The following is a 24,036-nucleotide window of genomic DNA, read 5'->3' as shown; positions in this document are numbered from 1 at the left end:
GCTCACTAAATACAAGGGGATAAGCGTGTCCCTCGGGGATCACGCGGACGGAGGAATCTTTGCATTTCATTTATCACGTTACGTTATTTCGGCTACTCCGCGGGGAAAACACGATCTTTGTCATAAGTTATGCTAATGGTTGTTACTATCATCGGCGAGCGGACGACCATCAGTCAAGCGCCGTGCGTAATCGATGAGAATAATGTCATCTTTGAGTGATTAATCATGCGGCTGCAGCGAGGCCAGCGGGTCAGCCCGGCCGAGTCGTCGCACGACACCATCCCCAATCACCGAGACGCCTCCCCAGTCCGCATCCACATCGCCTTGACAAAGAACACCGTGCCCCGGTCTCTGCCAATCTTCGCAATAAACAGGCCTCTGGCAGCACCAGAAAGCGGATAATGGGTCACCTGGAGGTGACGTGAAGAGAAAACAGAACTCTTTGCATAACAAATGGAGAGCGAGATATAGACAACAAAGCAAATACGGATCTCGTATCAAGGATTATCCTAACATGTCCAAAACTGGAAACATTTTCTTTTTTAAGCACCAAGACACACACAGTTAGAGGATAAGGAAGTTGAGAAGCTACTATTTAGATTTGCTGAAACGGCTAAACTTTCATCAGTGGGCAAATTTGAACATGAAATCAGAAACCAAAAGGTCACAGTGGGGCTGTGATTTTCCATTTCTATTTGCATTCTCCTCATCGTTTGGAAACGCATCCCTCTCAAACCTGATCATTATTTATCGTTCATATGCAAACGGTAGAGATCTTTTTCCTCATCAGTTTTGAAAAGGTTTCTTATAAAGAACAGATTTTTATAAAAAAATAAAAAAATAAAAAAAAGCAGACCCCCCTTTTGACATGACAACTGGATGTTTGTAATTAAAAATCGAAAGTTAAAAGTAAAGCCTCAATGGTTGTCAAAATGGAGGCTGTGCAAATATACGTCATAAGCCGTCATGAATGGCTCAACGCGGCTGCTGTTGTTCACAAGAAGAAGAGTGCGGTCAGATGCCATTGGCGGCACATCCGCCATAATTAATCCCGCATGTGTTTGCACACAAACACCAATGAAGGAACCCGGCCCTGCGGGGCACCGTCGGTACGCGACCAATACGCAAGCAATGGCAAAGGCTGGTTAATTCAGTGGGCATTGGAGCCCAATGGCGAAATTAGCCAGAAAACTTAAACAAGCACGGATGAGCCCCTCTGCTCGGCTGGAGTCGAGAAAGGAAGCCCGACGTGAGAAAAAACTATTTGTTTGGGTGGTCTCGTCAAAGCCTGTTGCTAAACGTGCAACAATTGTGGTTGGAATGCTAATAAGGCGGCTCCCATTTCCAGAATGGAGACATCAAAAGGCAAGGGAAGCTCCTGCTCGCCGGCTACGCCGTGCTTCATGCCATCATTACAAGGCGGCGAATATGCCGTCATGTTGCCTTTGATAAATTGAAGCGCTGGCGAGTGAGACAGCGGCATGTTTACATTCTTTTTGGGACGGTGCCAGCAAGCAGCCACGCGGTGACACACCAAACAAGATCATCTCGGTACCATTCATAATTATCTTCTATTCACCAAGGCCTCATTTTGTGTCTTATTACCAGAGATCATTGTTATTTCCCCTCCTTGTATGTTCAGAATCCCAGCGAGAGCAGTATGTCTAATGCAGATAACCGAGCTATTTTGGTTAACTCCATTGTGTACTTAAAAATGAAAACATGAGGCCCGGTGAGAATTCCCATTAGTGATTTTATACGATTAAACAGAGCAACGGAGCATGACAGTGTGCTCAGTGTACTGGATCTTGTAGTTTATGTTTTTTGGTCTGTATAAATCAATCCTCAGAGTACACACTATTTTTTTCAGGGACAAAAAAAGGGCTAGGCTTTACACGATCGAGATTTTGGAGCTGATAAAAAAATTTGAAAAAAAAATATAATCGATGCGATCTGAAAATATAACAACGCGTTTGTTAACGGCACAGTTGAGATCGAGACCGGCCCGAGTCATGAATAGCCAAAATCTATAAATAGTTCGACCCATTGAAATGAATTGTAAAAAAAAAAAATTATAATTAAATCCTAAAAAATGGAAAGTTGTTTAAGTCTATTTAAAAAATATCTAAAAGTGATTGTACAGTTTTGGTGAGGTGCTGGTAGGCAAGCCTCCTAATCTGTGGGAACTAAATAAGGCTGCCTCACATGATGAATCATCCTGTTGTGAAAGTGCCCCTCCGCAGCGTCCCGAGAAGACAGCTGGGAGATAAGGAAGCTATGAGAGCACCACCACTCTTCACATCGATCCTTTCCACCACCAGGGGAGAAAGTATTCACACGCCAAACCACAGATAAAGCTACAGAGAGGGCCAGGGTGAGAAGGCTTTGCCGTTTCAGCAGCCACCTCAGAGTGATAAAGACAAGAGCAAAAAAAAAAAAAAAAAAAAACCTTCTGGGCTTTCCATGAAGCCATGCATGAGGGGTCGTTTGGTTAATCTTTGTCATCACTTGTTGGAAAACTCTCCCTGATTGGAACCATCAATTTTGTTTCAGGGAGAAAAAAATCAATTATACAGGACTGAAAACATCAGAATGTTTGTCCTTCCATTTATTGACCTTGATTTTATTAAGCAGAAAAGCATCAAATGATTGGACAAATGTCTTTTTTTTTTAACAAAAAGCCACTCAACGTAATTAGAATTAAAAAGCACAGCTCTCTAGCCATCACCGCCGTTGAGTGCTAGTTATGTTTACGCGACAATGACCATGTCAAAATGATCAAGCTCGTCTTTTTGGCTCTTAAAAGTTGTGCTTTCGGATGATAACGTTGTCAAAGCAACGCGTGTTCGCGTGAAACAGAAAAACTCAACCACTTCTAACCATTTTCATTGCTACACATGCAAATACGCCGTTTAAAATTAAATTACAATGTGAGTTTACACTGCAAAGCAGAACACGTTTTGGACCAAACAACGCGTCTGCATTTTCTGAGACTGAACTTTAAAGTGACAATGTCGTTCGAAAGGTTCCCAATTTTGGATGTCGTCATTGCACGAGTAGAATTGCCTTAGTGTCGAGATCTCGCGAGGAGTGCCATCGCCGAGCTCGCTCTGAAGTTCGCCGCGTAACTGATCGTATGTTCCTAAACTCGTGAAAATTTCAACGTTCCTCTCTTGTGTGTTGGGGAATTAAAGCAGGTGGTGCTCCACTACGGCGTTTTTGTACCTCTTTGCACGTCAAATCTGCCGTTTTCAGGGCAGTGCGCGTTCCTTATTGGCGCCGCCATTGAGCGCCGTCCACGGCCGTAATCGGCCATTATTGATGGTTTGGAAGTCGATGCATGTCTCATTTGGCATTTGAGTGGTTAGCTCATGCATTGTACATTTTACAACTTACATGGAGCTGTTTTCTTTTTAGCTACTTTTGCGTTCAGTTGAGCTATGGACTCACATGTTTTGCTTCTGTGGCAGAAGCAAACGCACAAACTCAGCAGCAGCGCCACATGCATCGAGTGACCCACACAGCCATGCACATCCTAGCATCCATGCTACCTGTGCCCGTGCTTGTCCGCCTGTTGCCTGGACATGTTTTGTTACATGCCTCCTGATAAGAAGCCATGAAACTGCCCACTCTCATCTTGAAGTCGTCCTCGTGTTCTAACCGACACCCGGGGCCGGAAAGAGCATATCACCCCGGATCCGAATCGCCGACACAGTCCACCCGAGGCTCGCCGACAAATGGTTGCCTTTTGTTGCGCATCAAACACGGACGTCAATTTGTAGTCGCGCACATCACCATTTTCCAACTCGGCCGGGTTATGGAGATGCATCGTGACCTCTGATATCAATCGCAGAACTTCTCGGTTAAGAGTCCTCACTCTGTCGTTGATACAGTGGAGGAAGGAGCTGTGCTGAGCAGCCACGCCTGTAAAAATTTGCAGTCTTAATCATGAGACGTGGTGAGGGCCACTTCGGCCAGTGTGATTAGACGGCAATGAGATTTCATCAGCGCAAGCGTGCACTCCAACCGACACCGAGGGGAAAAAGGCCCCTTCTTCCTGTGTGATGCATTTTTGGTTGCCTCTGAAGAAACACGGCAAAGAAAAACAACATTTGTCTTTGTTGCGGAGTCCCTGAACGTTCGAAAGATGACGATAGAAACACAGCCCAGATAAACACATTATGCATTTTATAGATGTTAAACTTGGATAGATAAGATCAAATCTCCCCACGCAAGTGTAGAAAAAAAAATAGAGCTGGCGTGATGGACTTTTGCACCATCTAAACTTTCCACTTCAGACAAGAACAAAAAAAAAATGCAACATTTGACTAGAAGCTTTCATCACACTATGGGAGCAATGATTACTTCAATCATGTCACTGACAAAGTCAAATTTGAGAGAAGAACAGTGAGGTTTGAGCCGCAGCATTCCAGCTCCTTCCCCATTATTCCAACACCACGGTCGGCTGCTCGAGATTTCCTTCGCCGCTTTGATGATAATGCGCTTCGGCGGCCCACCAAAGTAATGACCATCTCTCAGTGTGGCCCAGTGCGAGGTTGCGCTGCACTTCACGCTCATCTTTTCGCCATTACATTCACCACGGACACTTGATGAACATACACCGCACTTAAATCTGCCGTCGATCCGCAGAAATATATCGAGACCAAAATCAATTGATCTCGGAAAGGAGCAGAAAAATATTCACTTACCACCCCCTCCGCCAAGTAGACTTGAATTGGCTGAAAAGAGAGGAATCACATGTCAGAAAGCTTGCAATAAAAAAATAAATTAAAAAAAAAGACCGTCACAACTGCTCAACAACTAACACAATTAAACGTCAAAAAAAAAAAAAAAATATTCATTCGTTTGGGCTAACAGAAAGTCAAAGATGTACTTTGAGGGCCACGGTGAAATTTGCATCTTTCATCCACAAAATAATGTTCATCTCTCATGAAAGAAAATCAAATTGTTTAGTTCAATGACATCAAGTATACTAATTAGAAGACGCATTTCTCCGAGCAAGGCTTTATTAAAACGTGAGCCAAGTTGAAGCAATTAAAAGTGCCCTGTGGTGCCAGAGCGTTGTGTTCATCTCAGTAAAACGCACGCATCACCAATTGGTGGGTTGTTATGGAAACATGTCACACAAATCCAGGAAGATGAAGACGTTGGACAACGCAAACGCATCGCTGGCGTTTCGCACAATTTGGAGAGTTGCACTCGATATTTTGCAACAGGTTGTATCCATGAGAAGTCTTTTTTTTGAGGTGACGTGACGTTTGTTGTCGTCCGAGACAAAGTCAGAGTTCCTGCAGTGGCGAGCGTGTCATCGGGCAACGAACCGATTTTGCTTTTGCTCTGTCGGAGGGATCCGTTCCACATGAAACGGAGCAAGATTAGAAGGAGGGATTGTTAAGAATACAGCCGTTAATTTGGCTCTTGGAGAAAGTAGGAAGTTTGTGTTTGAAGTATAGTTCAGACAACGGGCACTGGAACAATCATACTGCAAAATATTCTTCTAATGATCATCTGTTGCAACTATTTCATTAGCAGTCAAAAGTAGTCCATTTAACCGTCATTATTTCACCCCCCCCCCCAAAAAAAAAGCAACAGATAAGAACATTCGCAGCACAGACTTTTTCCTTTTAATTTTTTTTTTATGACGGACAGCGGGGGACTTGTGGAGCTTCCACCATCGTGGCTTTGCATTGTTGTCACCGAGCGGCACGTGTGGGCGGGAACAGGGACAAAGGAAAGCTCAGCCGCTGCAGAATTTGCTTGTACAAAGGCCTTTTGTGATTCTTTTGGTGTGTGCACATACGGTCGGCGCATAACATAACACACAATCAAGTCCAACAATGATATACTGACAGTCTGCTGTCATGTTTACAAAGGCGTTCCTCTTTTTCTGTGGCGGGAGATGTTCAAGTAAACATTTTGCTTTTACGTCTCCATCCAAAAATGTTAAATAAAACTTTGATGAAGAAATGACAAACTGTGACGAGCAGAAATTGAAGTCAAAGTGATGTTTGAAAATGAGCAGGATGTCCTTATTCCAGCTATTTTTTTTGGTGGGATTTTCCTGCCTCGAGTGGGCGTTTAGCAAGCACAAAAGGGGCAGATACTTGAATCGTGAATCACCGTCACAACAAAATTGGCAGTCCTGTTGCCTTTCAACGGCCATTGCATGCAAACGGCAAACCGCAAAAATTTAACCGTGTCAGACTAACCTGTTGCAAGGCAAATCTTTTTTTAAGGTTTTTTAATTACAATTTGACTCTTCTTAACGCAATGAAAGTCAAAGTTTTGGTGCTCATTTAAAAGAAGGCTGATATGAACGTAAGGTAGTTTTCCCAAAGTCTATCATTGTCTTGTCACCTGGGGAGTCGTCTTATTCGTGATCTATTAAAACGCTGAGCTTTAATTACTTGACATTATGGAAATGCCTACCGGAGGGGGGGCCGCTTCATTTACTCCACACCTAATCAGAGAATGAAGATGCGTTTTCTAATCAGTCGGACGATTCTTGACAGTGTGTGTGAGACGGGCGGGCTCAGAAATCGCGAGATTGCAATCTGAGGATGTTTTCTCGCCACGTGACCCGATCTTGCAGTGTCGAGAGTTTGGCGAGCATCTCATCTGTTATTAGTCCAAGAAATATGAAAGCAGAAAGGTGGGGAGGGAAAAGTGCTACGGCTTGCATTTTCATTTCCGGTCCTCCACCCCCCCCATCGCCGGGCTTTTCATCGTCAGAACGTCATGAAGCGCATTCCAGCTGTCTACCTGTCAGCACGCCAAACTCTATATGCAAACAATATCAGCAGGCAGAGCCACGCTTGCAAAAGAAAACACGAAAATACCAACAAGGGCCGAAGACAAGCGTAAGAGGCATCAAGATGAGAAGAACGCAAAGGTTTCAAATGGGGAAAACCGACGCAAATTTGATTGCTCACACAATCGGATGTGGAAAAACATCATTTTGTACGTTCGAAGAGGAGGAAAAGCAAACGGCACCTCCAATGAGATTCATCAAACGTGACATAAATAGCGGTGGCCGATTTTAGATCTTCAAACTGAAAGGCAGTTGCCAACCAGCGCCGCTCAGCGCCATGACGGCATGACGGTGACCAGGAGGTCACACAGACCAAATCAAAAGGTCAACCATTCTTGAAATGCCAGAAACAAAGACGATCACGTCATCAACAACATCGCAGCAAAAGGATGCTGGCGTCTCCCGGAGCAGTTTGTCAGGTTTTTAAGACATTAAAGCTGAGCATGGCCAGATTCATCCAATTGCAAAAAAGCAAACAAAACATGGCTTTTATGCAGTTCCCAAAAATCATCAGAGTGACAGATTTATTTTCGCAAACGCTTCATGTTGGTCTGTAAGAGTGAGTGAACATGCAATTTAGCGCCTGTTATTTGGATCTTGGTAAAAGATCTCACACACACTCAACAATCCAACCAACGGTGTCCACAATCTTTTAGAGTGAAAACACATTTTGCCAGCTCTGAAAGAATTTTTGGGACGTAAAGGTTTTAGGTTTTATTCACTTTAACGCTACCTCAGAGGTGTTCAAATCAAATTCCAAATCCATTTTTTGGTCACACAGACCCCATAATGTACATTTGACGGAGAATCTATTCATTGGAAATAGTCGTCGTTGCCATTTGCGCCTGCCCTGGGCATCGTATGGTTATCATTTACAACCATCTTGATTTATTGGGCGCTTTCACAAAACTAAAATGATTTCATGTTGTCCTGGATTGATTAGTGGGCTAAAATCAAAAGACACTCGTTCAACAATTATCCTTATAACTATGTTACTGCAGGACTGTCCGTCACTTCATCAAGCTTATTTCAACGTCGCACGTCTCTCCTGCTTCTTCCATCCGTGCTGATACGATTCGTGACAATTCCGATGTCGGCTTCCCTCAGCGCTCAGTCCGTCGGTTTTTCGACGTTTCCCGTCATTTGACGGCATATCGGGAGGACGTGAGTAAGGAATTGATTGACGTTCCGTTTGGTGATATTTATGACACGGCATTTTGATGAGCAAACGCAGACGGCTCCGGCGAACGGGCCGACATATTTGCCTTTTCACTTGCTTTGTTTTGACACTTATTGCAGTTACACAACCAACTGGAAATAGAAGTACGGACACAGAAAAGCCTTTGATGAAATGACTGGTCGACTAGATTGAGACCGTCATTAGATGTGCTCCTTGTTGTGTTTTGACGTGCATGTCAGCACAAAACATCACCGTTCAAAGAGTTAGTCAAGTGAAGTACTTTTGGCAAACTTTATTTTTGTGTGAAATACACAGATAGACACTTTTTTCCACTCCAACAACCTTCCTAACAAGCGCCGCTCGTAGGCCTATGCACACACGCAATACTCGCATTAAAGTGCATGCACGGAAGCACAAAGCAGCACCGCTGGAAATTTTGCAGCAACCATTTGATTTCTGGAGCAACCCATCTCGCGATTCTGTTGAACTATTTCATTTCAAAGCCTCAATGATGGATTAGTTCTTTGTGAAAATTTCTAATAGAAATGAAACTTGAAAATCCAGCAGTTGTGGAATGAAGAAAAAGAGGCAGCCGTGTTTTGTTTATTTATTCATTTTTTTTATTTGCGGTGCATTAAAAATGCACGCTCCACCACACGTGCCGCCTTTCCTGATTAGAGATGTTTTTGTTCTTCATCGCTCCAACTAGGCCCAGAGAAGCCCAACAGAATCGAACAAACTTGGGATGGCACACGTTGTGACACAGACAAAACAAAGTCGGGCTCACGGATTATTTTTGCAGCTGTGAAAAAGATGCAACTTTGGCAGAAGTGTGCAAAACACAATCAGGACATGATGTCAATGTTTCATGCAATATGGAGCACAAGTCATGTACGATGCAAAAATGATAACGCTGTGTACAAAAGTGCAACTTTGATGCGCTGGACAATTTTGAAGGAGCATGACTGCACCAATATTTGAAGGCAACAAAACGGTTCCTGGCCGCTTTCGATGCACACATTTGTTTTGTTGTGTTTTAATAGCAGAAATGTGCTTGCGGATACATTTGTAGTCACCAGAACTGATTTTTTTTCTCACCATTGACATGTGAGAAAAAGTACGTGCAACTGCCCTTAATTATAATTGCTTTGTTGCCATTATGAATAAGTATTTGGCAGCGGATTCGAATGAGGCTTATCGTGAACTGCGAGCCTGCGAATCTTTTTGCGATTAAGGGTTATATCAATAAACCTGACTCGATATTGTGCGGCAAAGAACCGTGTGACAATATTGTACAATCACAAAGCTGCGAAATGTGTTGAAAAATGTTTTGGCTCTCTTTTTACGTGGGAGCCTCGTGACCAATATCAGAGACGTGTGGGCCTCGTCTGCAAACAAATGCGGCTCAGTTCTTTTGTCACTTGCTGTACTGATGTTGCGTCGCAGCAACAAGCATACAGCGGGACGGTGATGATGTCGGAATGTATCAAAGTGACAAGAGGGTGGCGTCGCCGTGATGAATTCCCTTCGTCTGCCTGCTCGTCACCCTCATAACAAAGCAACAACAGCAGATGCCAAAAAACAGCCGTCGTCTATTGTTCTAATTACCTGACCTTCAAATCCACATTAATGAGCCCGAGATGATCCCATTCTCTTTCATCATTTGGCTTCCAAGCGCTCCTTTTATCTAACAAGGTCACCTTTCACAACACGGTTTCTCCCAGAAATATACATCTCCCTACAACCACCCGGCCCCCAATTGTTGAGAAGATGGAAAGAAAGTGACGACGCACGTGGCTACTTCAACACAGGGGAATCCATTATTTTACTTTAGATTTTTGCGTTTTAAAATCAGAGATAAGCACTTAACCCTATTTTGCCGGTCCGTCCTCGATCGGCGACCTGGGCAGCCTCCGTCATCGTCTCTCTGTCCTTGTTCAAAAAAGAATCATCGTGCGTCCCCAACTGTCCTGCGTCCTTTTAAAGCGCATTGCATTTCACCAGTCTGTCCCCTCCAAAAAAAAAGAGGGGCTGTGCATGACGAGATGCTCACGGCAGATTTCATTCATTCAATTCGTGGGTGTCATTTAAAGCTCATTAGCTGGCTAATTTTCTATTCACATCCGATTACCACAATTTCCAGACTACAAAACATACCTGATTAAAAGCCGCAAAAAATAAATTTAGCCATAAAAACGGATTTGTACATACATTAGCTGCTTAGCCGAGGATCTCCACGTTATTAAAAGGGGGTATTATCCATATTATAAATATCAGGAGCCGCTTTTTACCCACTCAACAATGCAAGTACAGGAAGCTCTCCGAGACTCTTTTTGTCACGCGAGACAAAAATGATCGATGAGCTCGGACTGTAGAGCTGACTGTATTTTTTGCACTTTATCAAATTCAATGCAACGTAAGATTTTGGCTCTCAATTGCTTCTTCACACGGCCGCATGTATGGCTTCCATGTTGTTGCCCACTCAGTCTCTCTCCATCTCAATTAAAGGGCCAGTACACACAAAAGCATTACAAGATTTCGTTCCGCTCCGAGTGCAGCCCCGATTAGGGACGACTAAAGAGATGGAGGAAAATACATTTGGGTCGTTGCTTAGTCCATTTATTTTTCAAATGTTGTCCTCCGTCTGAAAAATGGGCATCCGTCCGGACAGACCTTGGGACGAAATGCCCACCTCCGACTAAAATTAAAAACAAAGTAAGTGTAAACATTTAAGCCGAGTACAAATTAGATTCTTTTGTCCTCTAAAAGGGAAAGTGAAAGACGTGTGAAACCAGGACCGCCCACGCTGGGCAAAGGTCCGAGACAACATGCTCTCGGGGGGATATGCGGGGGAACCTAATTATTTGAAAAACGTTGGGAGATATGACTTTGGAGTACGGTACTGCAGTACATATCCTCACTGCAGACTGAAGAGTTTCAAAAAGAAATTCTGTCAAAAAAAAAAAAAAAAGAGAGAAACTTTTAACATCTTATTCTTAATAAGGCAAGACAGGATTTTATGAAGAAGAACAATCTCATGGGTACATTTCACTGGGCCTAGTGTCAGTTATGCTTCCATCATTTTTTTTTGGGCCAGCTGCTGCAAATTATAGTTTGCTGGTTTATCAGCATCACATTTAAGTATGTCGTTCATTCCGCGTTATCAGACCTGTTGAACTGGACAAGACCTGCTCGGTTTGGACGGGGCCGCCTTTCCGATCCACGACTATGCGCAAACAAGGTAAAAAGTCAGAGCATCCCCGTCATCTCATCGTAAAAAAGTGCAATTACAAGGTCCACACACACACACACAAGTGCTGTACCGTGTGCCATCACGCTTCAGTGCAGTGCAATTTACACAACAGCCACAGAACATCATGTGCCTAGAACAGCGAGCTGAAAAAAAGAGGCTATGCCTGTCCTTAGGCGGGCCAGCTGGTAGAGTCAGGACAGTACAGCCCAGATTTTGGAAGTGCACAAGCCAAATGGTCTTTCTATGCTTCAATCTGAAATTTAACTTCCTTAGAAAAACACATTTAAGCGGCACTTTAAATTCCGCTCTTGCTGCCGTCAATTTGTTTGCAGCAGTTTTAGTCCAGACACTACGAGTGGAGCGAAGCGAGTCCCGGCTCCTGACGAATTCCGTTTAAGTCAACGACTCCTTGGAGAGAAAATGGCAATGAAGCTACATTAAATAAAGCATATTTTGCAGTTTTTGGGGGGGGTGCTTAATTCTAATTAAGATTAAACCAAATCTAACCATTCCTGCTTTGTGGGACAAATTGTTGCAGATTGCCCCAAAGAGAATCTGAACGTTTGCATTGATTTTCTTAAGAATCCAGTTACTTGTGTTTTACTGAACGACATGACGAGCTCCGAAGAGGATGTCTCGGAAACTCGAAGAACATTTAGAGCTGGCCAGTTATATGCACAGAAGATAAAAAGTCTGCAAACCCGGGTTCAAGATTTTGTCAGTTCTGAATATAAATCGCAACCTCACTTCGAAACGGTTTGCACACTTGCGAAAACATTAGCTCACCTTGATTTTTATTCACCTTGACAATTTTTTTTCACTTTGAATTGAGCTGTACGGCTTATAGGTCACATTAATGATGAAAAAAGCTTTGCAATGATATATCTTGCTCTCATTTCTTTTATATTCCAAGATATACTCTGCAGGTGTGGGTTTAGAGGAAGAATCTAAAATGGTTCTGGTATGATGTTTTTCTATTGTTTGTGCTCCATTTCACACAAGCCACAATTCCCAGGTGAAAAACTGCAGCAGACAGTTCAGCTCTACAAAACAGGCTTTTAGCTGCCAATAGGAGTTGTTAGCTATCACTTCTCCGCCTTGTAATCATAAAGTTGGTGAGGGGAAGAAAAAAAAAATAACTGAAAAAGGACTGACGGTAACTCAATGATCATAAACAATGCCATCGCTGGCGAAGAATCTTCTTCCAACCAAGAAGAATGCGGATAAACAAAAGCAAACTTGTACAGTTTGCATGGAAATGTTTTTCTTTTCTTGCATTGTAGTTTTCAATAATAAACACTTTGGTTTATTTAAGATTGCAGTGAGTTCTCTAAATTCAATCTTTAAACATGTAAACAAAAAAAATCTCTTGTTAACCAAGTTTCACAATTTCTCTCTAAAATGTAGAAACAAGAGAATTCAAAAAGGCAGCTTCAGAATCCTTCAAGGTGTTTTTTTTCTTTTTACTCTTATTGGCATACTGAAGGAAATTTCCACTCCAAGTATTGGTATTGGAACTGCACGGAGACTTTTAACAGACGGGTAAAACGATGTTACTGAAAAGAGGAAGTAGGCCTACATAGAGCATTTTATTGGAGAAGAAAACACTTGATAAAAAATGATCCGCCCACATGCAGACGGGAAAATGAAACGGAATCATCTTCATCAAACAAAATAAATGACAGACGTTTGCAGGCTGCGGAGGTGAAACAGTCACCTTGGGGGAACTTAACTCGAAAATGGATTCACAATGGTCGCTTTGCCGCCCTCATGCTGAACTTGACGGTGCTGAATGATCGCAAATGTTAATTGACACGCTTCCGAGGCTTATTATTTTTGTGCTAAACCCCAAAATGCAGATGTGGCAGCCATCCTAGCGCTGGTGTCTGCCAAATTATCTTAAGTGACCAAAAAAATACAGAAATAAAATGCGCACCGACTATTGTGTGAAGATGACTTAACTTGCATTAGCCCGACTTCTGAGTCCCCGGCAGATTTATAAAAATCCTTTAGAGAGGCGGTGAGAAGGTTGAAGTGAGGGTGACAAGGGCTTTGCCAGGAAGGCATATTAAGTGACTCCAATGTGTCTTTGTCAAGCGCCACTTACTCTAAAGTTCACATTGACTAATCGGTGAACGGCAAGTCAATGTGGGCAATATCCACAAGCAGTTCCCGGGTCCTGGCTGGCCAGACGGAACCGTTTTACACAAGCTTGCCAGCTTTGGTGTTCCTGTGTCAGAGCTTCCAAACCAGGGAGGGGGGGGGGGACGATTGGGGGCGGGGTTTTCACAGAAATGCTTCACATTGGCAGCGCCAAAACATCAAGCAAACAAAAAGAAAAAAACAAATCACACTCGCAAACGAGTGAGACTGTGAGGAGGCTCTCACTTCTGGTATACGGCTTTAACACTTACCCGAGGGAACAACAAGTGACTGAAAGTTGAACGATTCAAGTTGAAACTGTTGGGGCGGAAACACTGAGGCACTCGAAACGATAGGAAAGGGAAGCTAGATCAGACGGAGTGTTTTTCATTTGCAAACAATAATCCAGTTGCGTGCGGAAACATTTGAAATGAGCAAGGGCAAAACGAACCCAATTGGAATGGCACTGGAAATTCTGTCACCGCTTAAATCAAATGTTTACAGCCATTTCAAATGTCAATACAAAATCATGTCGATGTTCTGAATTCTTAACAAATGCCACGACACCTTTCCCAAGACAGAAAATTAAGTTGTAAAAGTCAAGTGTTATGGCAGATGTCTAATCGTATTGCTGCAGCCAAAAAAGCCTTCAGAAAAAAAAATCTACTTCCCCAAGAGGGCCCCAAAAAGCAAGATGAGGCGTTGCAGAGAAAGCCTTAATGAAGTGAATCCCTTCAACGTCGGGCGCTGCGGAAAACAACGCTAATAATATGTCAATGTCACAAGGTAGGCGAGACCTTTCATTGGCGGAGGCCTTCAATAATGGCCAGAGTCACACTCGCATACGTTGCCAGAGGACAAGGACCCGAGAGTCACACCCTCGCATCCCAAGGACACGTCATTTGAAATGCATTGGGTGCCACACCGCAGTGATATATCTTCCCCCCCCAGAATTAAGCCGCTATTTCCTGTGCTACTCTTTGCAGTCTGTGTGGGAACAGATTCGACATTCGGACGCAAAAAAAAAAAAAACGCTGTCAGAAACGGGCAGACATGGGGAGTCCATTTTTGTCCCACAAGTTGCAATCTCCAGGTATCCCCCTCTGGGGTAATCACAGGACTCAAACGTAATGCGATGGATCTTTTTTTCGGGCTCGAAATGGGCAGCGATGTTCCTGAGCAAGTTGCAAAGTCCTACGACAGGGACAAGACATTGTAGCCTGAAAGTAACGATAGAATATTTGCTTGTTTTTTTTACTGGTTGCAGAGCACGTCCTGCTTGGCCTTTTTTTTTTAACGTTTGCTTTCCCGTAAACCAAAAGGGCAAACATGACAAATAGCTTGGGGGGAAAAAGGTCAGCGAGTCGTGTCTTTGTCAAATTCAATCGAACTGTTAAACATCGCAAAAGAGATGTATTTATTTTTATTTTTTTTGTAAATGTGAAAAAAAAAACTGTTATAGATCATTGTGACCTCTATCGCGGACAGAGATGGAGCTACAGTCCGACGTTAACGTGAACGTGCTTTCGAATAGCGACTTCAACATAAACACTTTGCCCCAAAGATTGCGTGATGTCACCCGTGGCGAAAAGTATCCAAACGACAACATTCATGACTCAAATCTAATTGGCAGCCAAACGGGTAGAGAGACTCACACCGACCGGAACGCAATAGCCAGGTTGTCGCCAGCTGCGTAACGTCGGAATTAAAAGCAACACACACACGCAAAGAGAAATAAGGGCCGATTGATATGCATGGATTTCAAAATGCACATCAAGTCTTTTTGCCAATAATATCCACAAAATATTAATCAACCCTGAAAGAATTTGGCTGAGCTTCCAATAATCCCATCAAGTCTTTTTGAAGCTGCCAAGAGGAAGGCCTCTTTTTCCAGCATAATAAGCAGAACGTTGCAAAATTCACGTATCCGACTGCCTTCTTTGAACGCTGGCAGAATGACGCGGCGTGGATTAGGGCACCCCTTCAAGGGAGGGGAACTTTCCAATCATTAATGGAAGTTCTAATTATGGGAAAGTTCCAGTTCAAGCTCACCATTAAAGGAACTGGAGTGCAACTTCAACTCTGCAAAGCGTTTAATTGGATTATCACTTTCTGTTTCTTTTTTTTTTTTTTTTCATAGCCATAAAGAATAAAATCAACACCGCTTCGGAGCCCTTTGCAGCAGCACTGTCTGACAAAAATGCGACCAAAACAGAATTTAAGGCAGCTTGTTTTGGGGTGAAAATTCGCCTTTCAAAAGTAGACTGACAAAAAAAAAAAAAAAGGTCTTCACGGAAGCTGAGACTAGCATTGTTAAGTGCAGTAATGTGGTGATGTGTGTGTGTTTGCAATGATAGCCGACTTGTTAACCATTGCGTTTGGCCGACGTATTTGAGGAAAAAGTCATCGGTAATAGTTTTCTTTCAAAGGCTTCCCGAGCATCCGTCTTCTACTGATTAAATAAACCTTTTAACTGACGCGGCAAACAAGCACCATGTTTGCAACAGCAGGCTGCCATTTAGGAGGAAGACAAAAAAAGAAAGGAGGCTTACTGTCAACTCTCTGTCATGCACAAAAACAAGGTTGGGGTTTTTATCTTTACGTTCATCTTTAATGAGATGAACCAGGATCCCGTGATAGCCGCTCCAACAAATTGGAGGTCTATCAAAGTTCACACAACAACATCATGGAAATCAAGTGCGGTGGAAGCACTTCCACAACCAAAGGATTGTTTTGTGGTCAGCGAGGAAGAGGACACCACAAAGAGTAACAGTTGCATCAAAACAATGCACGGAATACATTTGAATTATGCTTCGGCTATCGTCCGTGATTTGATCGTTTTTCAGGAAGATTGAAAAAAAAAAAAATTTTTTTTTATCAGTGATTATCAACCTGGAATGTTGCGACCTAATGAATATCGTAGACAGCTGAAATGTTTTCTTTCGCCAGGAATGCTGAATGCTTTCCAGTAATATTTTCACATGACAACAAAATTAGTTCACTGTTTTGTTTTTAAATTGAGTGAACTAATTTCAAGCCCACATGGGAAAATTCAGTTTAAATTTGGCTGTGTATTTGTATTGCTCACCCCAGCGGGAACTAGACCACACACACACACACGCACACCCCCGCACACACACACACGGCAGGCATGCAACGAGAGCTGTGCGAGTAAACGCCGTCAACTGAGACTTGGGGGTGGTGATCGGTGTCCGTGTATTGTTCAAGGGCAGCTTGACAGTTTCTCTCCAACAACAACAACTCGCTGCAGTTTTTTTTTCTTGTGACCTTCCATTTTCAAAGTCCTGCCACAGCGGAATCTCCACCCCCACTGACGTTTATTCCCACGATATATTGAATGCAAAAACCATTTCCTACTCCTCATTCTAAAATGCATAGTGAAGAACTAATGGGCAGGCGCATGGACGAAACGGTTTTTCGCCACCCCCTTTCTTATTTTCATTGTTGGGATGTCTTTGAAGGGCCAAGACGGCACATGTGCGGCTTGTTAAACAGGAGGCCGGCTGGCCGCGTTTCCCACAGTTGGGTTTGCTGGACTACAGTCATCGGCGATGGCTCACATTTTAATTAAAAATGAAATAGTGTAGCCTCATCACAGCTGTAAACGATGGCCTCACAGGAGGGCACTACCTGCACTTCACGTCAGAGGCCTTTTTAAAGAGCCGCATCTGTTTTGGTTAGATGCAAGCCGCCGGTCTCCGAGGCCAAAAGCGGCTTTCGACAGAGTCCGTCTACAAAAGTGAAGCAACACTTGCCATAATTATTTTTGTTTGCAACTTTGACCGACACTTGAACAGATAAAGACGTGATTAGTGACAAGTGTCATCTCGCATCTCCTGAAATAAATAACGTGGCAGCTCAGTGATGGAAAATCTTGGAGGTGGAAGATGACAATGAGGCAAATGCAATGTTGGGATACTTTTATTTTTGATTCGGGTATTCATTTTGGAACAGAAAACAACGTGGCAAAAAGCCAGGAAATGGACTGCCAAGCGAGAGGAAAGGGGAAAAAAAAAATAATGACAGTTATTTGTTTAGGAAGAGGAAGCATATTGACTTCGGAGAGTCTGTTCAGGGTATCGAGGGACGTTCAAACAGTACCAAGAATGTTCATCACGGCTGGGAAAATGCACTAAAACATTGATTACGTCATTCATTGGGGTTCTCTTCCAGAATGGACTTTTTTTTTTTAAATACAAATAAAAATACACAGCTGATCGTGTACGGCAGAATAATACTGCAAACAGTCTGTGTGGACGCATTCGTAAGGGTTCTGCTGCGGACTCAATTTATTCTGTGGTTCTTGGCACGGCTTCGTCAAATCAAAACTAAGTTTTGCAGAGTGAAGTGGCAAGCTGTTGTTTCAGAACTTTCAAACTGGCAGTGGTACATCAAAGTCATTTCTTGAGTGAATGTGATTACGGATGTCTTTTGTCAGAGCTGATGGAGTTGTACGATACAATTTATTTCCTCACGTTAAACATTTACAACAAATACAATATTTCCTTCTTTCATAAATCATTACAGTTACATACAGTTTAGTTTGATTATTTTATATGCATGAAAAAAAAAAAAAAAAAAAATCAACCGAGGGAGTTAACAACTGATGAAATTGCTTTTAATGAGAACAACATAAAGACTTTTTCTGTCCTTGGCAAACTGTGACTTATTTCAGATTCTCTTTTGCGTCTTTTCACTGATTTTCACCCCTTGAGATTAATGTCCCTTTTGGAATATGATAAACACTGTTGAGTTTTCCCTGACCTGCGTGTTGCTCTTTCTGGAACGCAAATAATCCCAAAAGACTTTTGAAAAACTTGAGTTCAAGGTCAGTCTGGAAAAGTGCACGCTTGAGGATAGAATTCAGTCCAGAAATTCAGGGGCATATAATTTGCTTTTAAAACACGTTTGTTGTCCAATTTGTCGAGAGGGAGGTGTCTGTGGGCGCAGATGTTTAACGATGGCGCAAATGGGCCCATTCCGACTCGTAGCTGGTGTGGCGTATGTGCGGGTGTGCGGACGATTTATATGTTTGTTTTTTTAGGGGTATCTTTGTTGTGGTTGGGAACGCCTCATGAGGTGCGAAAAAACAGATTCGGCAACTGGGGGGGGGCAAAATGGACCAGCCATTTGAGAAACGCCCAAAAATCCTGATGGCCAAATATCCCCTGGTTGTCTATATTGATTAGATATATATATTTATTTTCTTTTTTATTTTTTTATTTTTTTTTGGGCCAGTGTTTCAGTGCAAGTGTTGAAATCATGCAGCGAGAGATTAGTTAACTTTGTTCCTGTGGGAAGTCTTATTTGGAGTGTCTAGCTTGCGCAACAGTCAGTAGGGTTTGGCTAATTGAAATCATCTTTGAAATGAATCGATTTCCATCCCTCATATAGTACAGTACTCAGTATTGCATTATTATGGTGTGTCGGCCGTCTCAGCACCGTGGTTCTGGTTCGTTGTTATATTGGAGTTTTACACTCAAACACCCAAAGACTCGTCAGGGTGTTGAAAATGTTGACCCTCGGACAGGGACCGCATACATGGCTAAATACGGGAAAAGGCCGAGCCTCAGCTAACGATGCCGTACGAGCATGTGCGACCGCAGGAAATAAGACCCGATGGCTGAGCGAGTGACAGCCAAACCGGGAGAATGAGGATTAGACCACGGATCAGCACAATTCAACTTGGTGAGCAGTTGCAAAGAAAGTTGGAATAGTCAACCGGGGCTGCTCCAACCCTTCTTTGTCCCGAGAGACAATAGGCTTAGTGACTCGGATCCACAGCGCTCGGCTTGTGATCGCGAGCCATTACTAATGCATTCTGGTTGCACTTAAGGTCAATTTACTGATTGGCATCCCTCGCAGGAGCCGAGAGTTGCCCGGCTTCCAGAAAGTTGTTATGATATGATTGGTGCGGGAGGTCTCACACAATGCTCGCGATCCACGTAAATGGAAAACGATGAAGTGGGGGGGAGAAATAAATGAAGGTGGCCAAGGCCATTACGTGGGAGGAATGGAAAGACATTGTGCTGAATTCCAACTGCCTCTGTGCCGCTTTAAATTAAACACCGGACTTAAATACTTCTTGCGTGGAAGCGCATGCAAATCTCGGAGTTGCCCTCTGACCTTCAGACAATGTCGGGCAGTCCTTAGAGAGGACCCCCAGAGATTCGCCCCTGGACTCCAATTTCGAGGGGCTTCACATTTTACACAGACTTAATAAGGTCCAACGCATCCGGAGCGGCTATGCATGTGCAGCAGAGCTGCTTGGTGTCACGGCAATACAATGAGAAAGGTGATTAAGGAGCACCAAACGAGCCCGCTGAAAGCGCCGTCGTTTGAAACGCTTTAGTGCGACGAGTCGAGTGAAATTGCACAGAAAAGAAATGATGGCGGTTGTTGCAAATGCGCATGTTGCAGAACAATCTCTTCAAATACCAAAGAACAACAGGTAGCAAGTATACAGATCATTGTTCAATTACTAAGGCAATTCGGTGCACACAAAAATGCCATGGAGAGAGAAAAATAAAACATCCTTTTGTGAATTACTCAAGAATAATGTGATAAAGGTTGAGTATTTTTCTTGGGGGGTGCGTGTAATATTCTTAAGTGCAAGGCGTTGCCTGCACCCAATGACTCTTACTTTAAAGTAATTGATTATGACGCGACAATAACGACTGGCAGAATGAAGAAAAAAAAAAAGTGGAACTGCAAAGTGAAGAAATGCAGCACCAGCGGCATGGCCAAATCGCTACCTTGACATTTTGACAATCTACAAAGTGTCGACACCTATTGGAAGTATCTTTCCAAAAACGTTTGAGTGCCCCTCAAAATTGAATACCAAATGCATTGGAAACATCTGTCAACTTGTTGCAGTGCAGTTCTACGCTTGCAACTACACTGATGAACATATTGCAAAGTTTTAGGTGTCTTTACCAAAACCAAACATGAGAACATTTGCGAGTCAAACTGGGTGACAGGATATCCTTTAACCCAGCGCTTCCCAAATAGTGAGCCCCCCGCCCCCCACAGGGATTGCAATGCGGAGGGGGGCGCGTGTGAACCTGGGGAACATAATTTTTTTTTCCTCGCCATACTACAATAAAGTGTAATTGCACATCCACTCCAGTAGTTGGCAGTGGCGCTCTCCTTGCTCATCGCGGGCAGCGAGTATTAACTCTGCGGTGTAGGTTTGTTTTGCAACAAAAATGCTATTATTTAGAGTTGCGACGGAGAGAGGGTGGTGATGGCGGAGGGTGTGAATTGTTTTCTTCTTGCTAGGGAGTGGGGGGGGGGGGGGGGGGGGGGCTTTTACAGAAAACAATTGACAAGCTCTGCCTTAACCTCACTTGAATTTTCCGATTCTGCAAACAATTGAGTGAGGGTCTATTTTATGCCATTCCTCCTGGCAAATCAAATCCAAAACAAATTACTCAGAGGCCAACAATGTCAACGTTTATGAAGCACAACAGGAAATTGACTTGAATGGTGAAATTCGTTAAAGACCATACAGTTGTGGTCGTCGGAAATGTGTGACAGTTTTTCTTTGCACCATGTGACAGATACGTAGCGACGGCGCACTTGGATATGGACAATAAGACATGCATAAAGATTCCACTTAAGCTCGCAAAAGCACTTATCAGCTGTCAATGGTGACTGAACATCCGCTTTCCAATCCATTTGAGTGCTCAGGTAGGGTGGCCACCCCGCCCTCATCAGCCATGCATTGAAATTCAATCACTTTGTGCGGGTTTGAGGAGAATTACCCGGGAAGATTGGAGTTGCAGGCAGCTGGGAAGCGTGATCCCTGAATCATGCTAGCTTTTCCATTTGCTTTCCAACACACTTTAGCTAAATTAGTCATTATACTCGCACAACCAATCCCACCATAATCACCGAAAAACCTCAAACACACCTGGATGAAACGACAAACAAATGCGCTCGTTCAGCTAAAGAGCTGATAAAGTGGTAAAAAAAAAAAAAAAAAAAGTTTGTTGTGCAATTTCCGAGTGAAATGTGGTGGAATCAAATCCAGAGCGCAATTTAAAGTGCTGAATTGCAGAGGAAAGAGTTCAGCTTTACAAAGAACATTTTTCAACTCTAATTGATCATAGTTACAGTGCCTCGTTACGTTTGCCTTGAACAGCAATGAAAAGCAGTGTGTGTGACATCAAAGACTGATGTGTTTGTAAGACAACAGAATTAAACATTCAAAAATACTAAGTAAATATTTGAAACATTAAAAAAAAAAAAAGAAACGCGAAAAAAAAAAAAAACCAAACTTTGGGGAGATCTGGGCATGGACCAAGTAAGTACTAATTATGTTTTGGTCGAAATATGCCCAGAAGGGAAATGAAGGACTGTAAGAAAAACACTTTTCAGAGAGCGCCAGCGAGTGGAAAATTGCTTATTTGTTTTCACTATTATTAACTTGCAAGATTGTGTTAACCTTGCAGGCATTATAAATGAATAATACATTGGCGTTAATGGCAAAACTCACAATGCATGATGTTTGGATAGAGTGCGGACCACATGCATTTATTTTGCCATCCATCCATTTTTGGTACGACAGCCTCACAAGTGGAAGCAAATTGGAATTGCAGATAAAACGCTTTCATTATTATTTTGAGGTTCAATGTTACCCAGGCGGCAGCAAGCCAAGCTGCACACGATTATTGATTGTTCTTTAATGAATGAAAAATCCAAATCATATCAACAAAAAATAAATGATACATGAAACGTAAGCCATGAAAATCTGACATTGCTTTTGAATCGTTTGTTCAACGGGATTATTTTCAAAAAGAAACTCATGAACAAAAATGATGGTCACCCTAGAAAAGGCGACAATTTGACTACGAGGTTGTGTCTTCGAATGACGCAGGTGTCTTCAAACAAGAACTCTGTCCCTACTGTGAAACATGCAGAAGGCTCCGTTATGTTCTGGGGCTGCTTTGCTACATCTGGCACAGGACCTCTTAAATCTGTGCAGGGAACAATGAAATCAAGACCATCAGGAAAACTGCAGCAGATTCACGCGTGTCATGAATATCGAAGAGCAAAACTATTCGACTGCTCGGGAATGGACTTGTTTGAGCCCTGATCGACAAGCCGCCGAACATCTGTGAAAAGATTCCATCTGGAGAAAGCGTCCTTCAACGTCGAGACAACTGGAGCAGTCGAGTGGGCCAAAATCCCCGCTGAGAGCCGCAGACGTCTCGAAGAACGTTGCAAAAATCGATCGCAGCGACTACCTCAAAAAGCTTGTGCAAGAAAAGATGAAGTTCAGGATGACAGGTCTATTTCATAACTGTTTTTTGTTCATTATTATTAATTATAACCAAGTTTTTTTTTGTGGCCATTTTGCTTTCCTCATTGACAGAGGGCTGCCATCAATTTTCTCCACACGTATACGTAGCTCATCAGGGCATGGCCGTCTAATCGCAGATAACGCCGTTGTTCATATTGCAACCGACTTACTTGCCATATCGGTCGTGTTTGCAAAGGGGCACACAAAAACGTACAGGCTGACAAAGCGCGCGCAGACATCCGCCAGCGCATACTCGCAAAGTAGAACAGAATGAAGAATACACGCAGCAGCCGCCTGTGTTCTTCTTTTCACTTTCGCAGTGACAACATGTTCCCCAAACACAACTTGCTTGTCGTCGCTAACACCTCATTTGGGACCGCATGCACCCCGCAGGAGAAATCGAGACTTCTGAGCGTTCTGTTAGGACCGGGTAATAGGTAAATGCTTGCACCTGTGGGGATTGAAATTCATAAGTGCAACATGTGTCATATTCCACAGGGCAGCATTGAAATGACCAAAGAAAGCCCAACTTGGAAAGCACAAAAGCTAACAGCTTGGAAATTGCTCACTGCATGAACCATAAACACAAATGGCCTCCCTTTTATTTATTTTTTGTTTTTCTCTCTGGCTACAAAGCAGAAGAGCATATCGGCACGGCAATCAAGCCGACAATCTCAAAGCGCGCCGTGTGTTTTCAGATGATGCTATAAGGCTTTCAAGTGTTTTGGCTGCAGTGCATTAAAACTCTTGTCCACATATTGCGTGAAGCGGCCGTCTTCTGCTCTTGAAACTGGGCCATCTGAGGCTGTATGCCCATGCGCTCAGTCTTGTCACCATGGAAACGTGCTTGAATGAACAAAGAGCGGGAGTTTGTTAAGCATTGAGGGGCAAGGTCAGCTGGCCGTGCGATATCGCGGTGCGGAGGGCCGCAGGAGTCTGCGACGAAAACGTCCTTGACGTGATGTAAAAATGCCGCATGAGTTATTGAAAGACATCGTGAGCACAAACTGATACATGACAATGTTATGACCAACGTCGGTCACAAATGGGAGGCTGACAAAGAGACCATCTCGTGCAAACTGTTTGAAATGTAAGAAGCAGTGCAACAAAAACTCCATTTCCATTGAGCATTTTTGAGGGGGGTCAGAAGAAGAAAGAGTTTTGCCATTTTTTGTCAAGTCACACAATCATTGGACCATCTCAAACAACAGAGGCTCTACTTTGGTTCTTGTTTGACACGTTGCTTGTCAAAAATTGGATATGTAAATATGGTATAGAAGGGGGGGATTCGATTAAAAGCA

The 24,036-nt window shown here is 43.2% G+C and overlaps 1 protein-coding gene across 6 annotated transcripts in view; it reads right to left on the bottom strand.

Moving 5' to 3' along the window:
* macrod2 (mono-ADP ribosylhydrolase 2) overlaps positions 1–24,036 on the bottom strand; it is a 288,212-nt gene that overhangs the window by 212,260 nt on the left and 51,916 nt on the right. For 5 of the 6 annotated variants that reach the window (XM_088304534.1, XM_088304538.1, XM_088304536.1 and 2 more), the window contains exon 4: positions 4,710–4,739. The exons of the other annotated variant lie outside the window; for it this stretch is intronic. In XM_088304534.1, coding sequence (XP_088160660.1) covers positions 4,710–4,739 — 30 coding nt within the window. The remainder of the gene's footprint in view (positions 1–4,709; positions 4,740–24,036) is intronic. 6 annotated transcript variants of the gene reach the window in all.

This window comes from Idiotropiscis lumnitzeri, chromosome 9 (assembly GCF_059441095.1).
Source record: "Idiotropiscis lumnitzeri isolate Australia: NSW breed Sydney's pygmy pipehorse chromosome 9, RoL_Ilum_1.0, whole genome shotgun sequence".
Taxonomy (NCBI): Eukaryota; Metazoa; Chordata; class Actinopteri; order Syngnathiformes; family Syngnathidae; genus Idiotropiscis; species Idiotropiscis lumnitzeri.
Note: the sequence above shows the minus strand (reverse complement) of the source record. Positions and strands in the feature narration are given on the sequence as shown.